The sequence below is a fragment of the Cynoglossus semilaevis genome, chromosome 18 (genome assembly GCF_000523025.1).
Source record: "Cynoglossus semilaevis isolate Cse_v1.0 chromosome 18, Cse_v1.0, whole genome shotgun sequence".
Taxonomy (NCBI): Eukaryota; Metazoa; Chordata; class Actinopteri; order Pleuronectiformes; family Cynoglossidae; genus Cynoglossus; species Cynoglossus semilaevis.
Genome location: NC_024324.1, coordinates 1,735,919 through 1,738,762, shown reverse-complemented (window position 1 = coordinate 1,738,762; position 2,844 = coordinate 1,735,919). Strand labels below are relative to the sequence as shown.

At 48.5% G+C, this 2,844-nt stretch overlaps 1 protein-coding gene across 1 annotated transcript in view; it reads left to right on the top strand.

Annotated features, from left to right (window-relative positions):
- The window catches only part of LOC103393935 (uncharacterized), a 19,549-nt gene that overhangs the window by 7,046 nt on the left and 9,659 nt on the right, over positions 1-2,844 (top strand). Inside the window, exons 9-14 of the mRNA XM_025065332.1 lie at positions 39-1,036; positions 1,130-1,216; positions 1,312-1,803; positions 1,955-2,022; positions 2,333-2,491; positions 2,603-2,763. Coding sequence (XP_024921100.1) covers positions 39-1,036; positions 1,130-1,216; positions 1,312-1,803; positions 1,955-2,022; positions 2,333-2,491; positions 2,603-2,763 — 1,965 coding nt within the window. The remainder of the gene's footprint in view (positions 1-38; positions 1,037-1,129; positions 1,217-1,311; positions 1,804-1,954; positions 2,023-2,332; positions 2,492-2,602; positions 2,764-2,844) is intronic.

The window sequence follows — 2,844 nt, the reverse complement described above, 5'->3', positions numbered from 1 at the left end:
AAGGAGAAGTCGGTAGAAACCTTCGATGAGGCCCTCAGGCCTGGGAACTTCAGCAAAGTCCTCGAAGCTGCCAAAGAGCTGGCCCACTTCAACGAAGAGACCAAGTTCTCCGAGATCCCAGGTCTGATGTCCACCTTGGCGTACGCGCTGAGGAAAATGGCTGAACTCAAATACGCCTCGGCCGTGTGGGAGGAGGCGCACGCAGAAGAGCTCCGTGAAGCCGAGACGTTCATGAAGCTGGTGTCTACGGAGAAGGCCTTCAGTAGAGAGAGACGGGTGGACAACCTACCATCTGTCCCCTTCACACAAGACGCCCAGCTTCTGCACCAACACCTGGAGAAGGTCATGGCGTCGGAAGTGGAGCGTCTGCAAACAAGTGAGAGTCAGCGGTCTTACAGTTCACTCCTCAAAGTCCTGCTGGCACAGGTGTTGATCTTCAACACATCCACGAGGAAGGTCTCCAGGATAACGCTGGAGTCCTTCGTGGCCGAGGAGCACGATAAGGAAGACGTCGACGGTCGGCCCCAGTTGGAACAATTTCTTGCCAAGCACCGTTTGCAGATCAAAACCAAAGCCAGGTGCGGTCAAAAAGGTCAGGAGGAAGAGGTCACCCTCACCTTGACCCCAGACATTCTGGACGCGGTGAAGGTGCTCGTGAGCAAAAGAGACATTTCTTCCGTGTCTAAGAAAAATCCCTTCCTGTTTGCCACACCAGACGCGCCCCTGACCTTTGACCGGGGTCACCCACCCATCAGGTCCTATCTGGAATGTTGTGGCGCCAAAAGCCCCCAGAACCTCAGGATCAAGGGGTTCTACAAACACGTGGTGAGGATTTTTCTGATTCTCAGCCTCAGGTCAGAGGAGCTGGAGGAGCTTTCCAAACTCCTGGACCAGGACTTTCCAAAGGACAGGGAATATTATCGGACACCAGAGGCCGCCGTGGATATTGTGAAAATATCAGAGCTTCTGTCAGCGGCGGAGAACGGATCTATGGATAAGTTCCACGGAAAGTCCTTTGAGGACATGAAGGTTCCAGGTATGTTCTCAGAGGGAACCGTAGGAGGACCTTCTCTCTGTGAATTTCTTTAAATATTTAAACGGCTGTTTGAGTTTGATGTTTTTGTTGAAGATCAACTGCAGGTGGATCCACAACCAGAGGACTCTGACCACAGTGACGTCTGGGAGGACAGTGAGGACGAGGAAGGATCACGAAACGGTACATTTGAAAAAAAGAAAACACCGACCTTTGACCTTCTTGCTTTAGGGAACGGTTTTAACCCTGTCATGTTGTTGACTCTTCTCTCTTCTCAGACGCGTCGTGGCCCAGTCAGACCACTAGGGACAACAGTGAGAACTCGTCTGAGGACGGGGACACATCTGAAGACGAGGCGACGAAGCCACCGGAGAAAACCCTGTCATGTGGCAGCGAAAAGTCAAACATGTTTTCAAGCGGCGAGGACGAGGACATGAACGTGGATTTTGACATGGACATAGACACAGATGAGGACGATGGAAGTAGAGAGACGAAGAATGTCTCGGCTGAAACGTCAGAGAAAAAGGAGGAGGAGGAGAAGAATACCCCGGGGAGGGGCGAGGACGTGGAGGAGGAGCAGGGCTCGTCTGAGAAGAAGAACACTGACACAGATCAGGAGGAGGCTATGGACGTGGATGATGATGATGGTGATGATGAAGGAAGAGAAGAACATCGTGTGAAGGCTGTGGAAGACAAAAGAAGTCCAGAAAAAGAAGGAGACAAGCCAGATGTTGGAGAAGACCGTCCACCGACCGTCAGCCTTCACGCAGGTACGATCCTCTTCACATCTGTGGGTCAGCTCGCCACGTTTTAAAGATTAGCTTTGACCTCCAATGAAAATCCTACAGTTAGTCAGTGCACCTGTAGGGGGCAGTGATAAGTATAACAACTGTTTTATTGACAAATGTTAAATATCTACAGCAACGAAGAGGAAACTCTTGCTTGAACTGATGAAAGAAGTGAGGATATCACTGCCCAAGCTCAACATCGTAAGTCAAATATATTTTTTTATTTACTTCATCGCACAGTGTTTATAGGTTTGTACTAACATTTTCCTTAAAGTAAAAGTTTTTTTTTGTTTCCACGCCACTGGGACTTTGTTTAAGTTAAAGCATTTCATGTTGAACAACAGAAAAGTGAACAGGTCAGCGGTCCTTAAAGTAAAAGTTTTTTTTTGTTTTGGGACTTTGTTTAAGTTAACGCATTTCATGTTAAACAACAGAAAAGTGAACAGGTCAGCGTACTGTGTTAGTTTTCTGGGAATATTCTCTCCTCATGACGAGACGTATCTGGTCGTAGGAGAACCTGAACGCACCAGTCCCTGTGTCTCAGTTTTTATCAGCGCGTACAAAGACTCCAGCCCACGGTCAGCCCACACTGAAGACAACTGAAGACAACCGACGTCAAACACCTTCCAGGTCCACTGATGTCCAGAACAAGACGCCCGCCACTGAAAAGGTAGAGTGAAGATAATAATCCATCTATCAATCTAGACAGATCCTCCTCTTGTTGGAGTCACATTTCACCTGACGGGATTGTGAATTTTTATTTACATTTTTTTCCTGTCAGACCCTGAGCATGACCTGCTCCCAGTGCAGGAGGCTCATCTTGAAGGGTCAGACGGCCTTCCAGAAGAAAGGATTCCCAGAAGTCTTCTGCTCCAAAACCTGCCTGTTTGCCATGTTCGCCCTCAACAAACCAGAAGCCAAGACATGTCACCACTGTCACAAGTAAGAAGCCGCTAACAACACTACGACATAAATGACTGTTGACATACAGTCTACAGTACAGTCTACAGTACAGTCTACAGT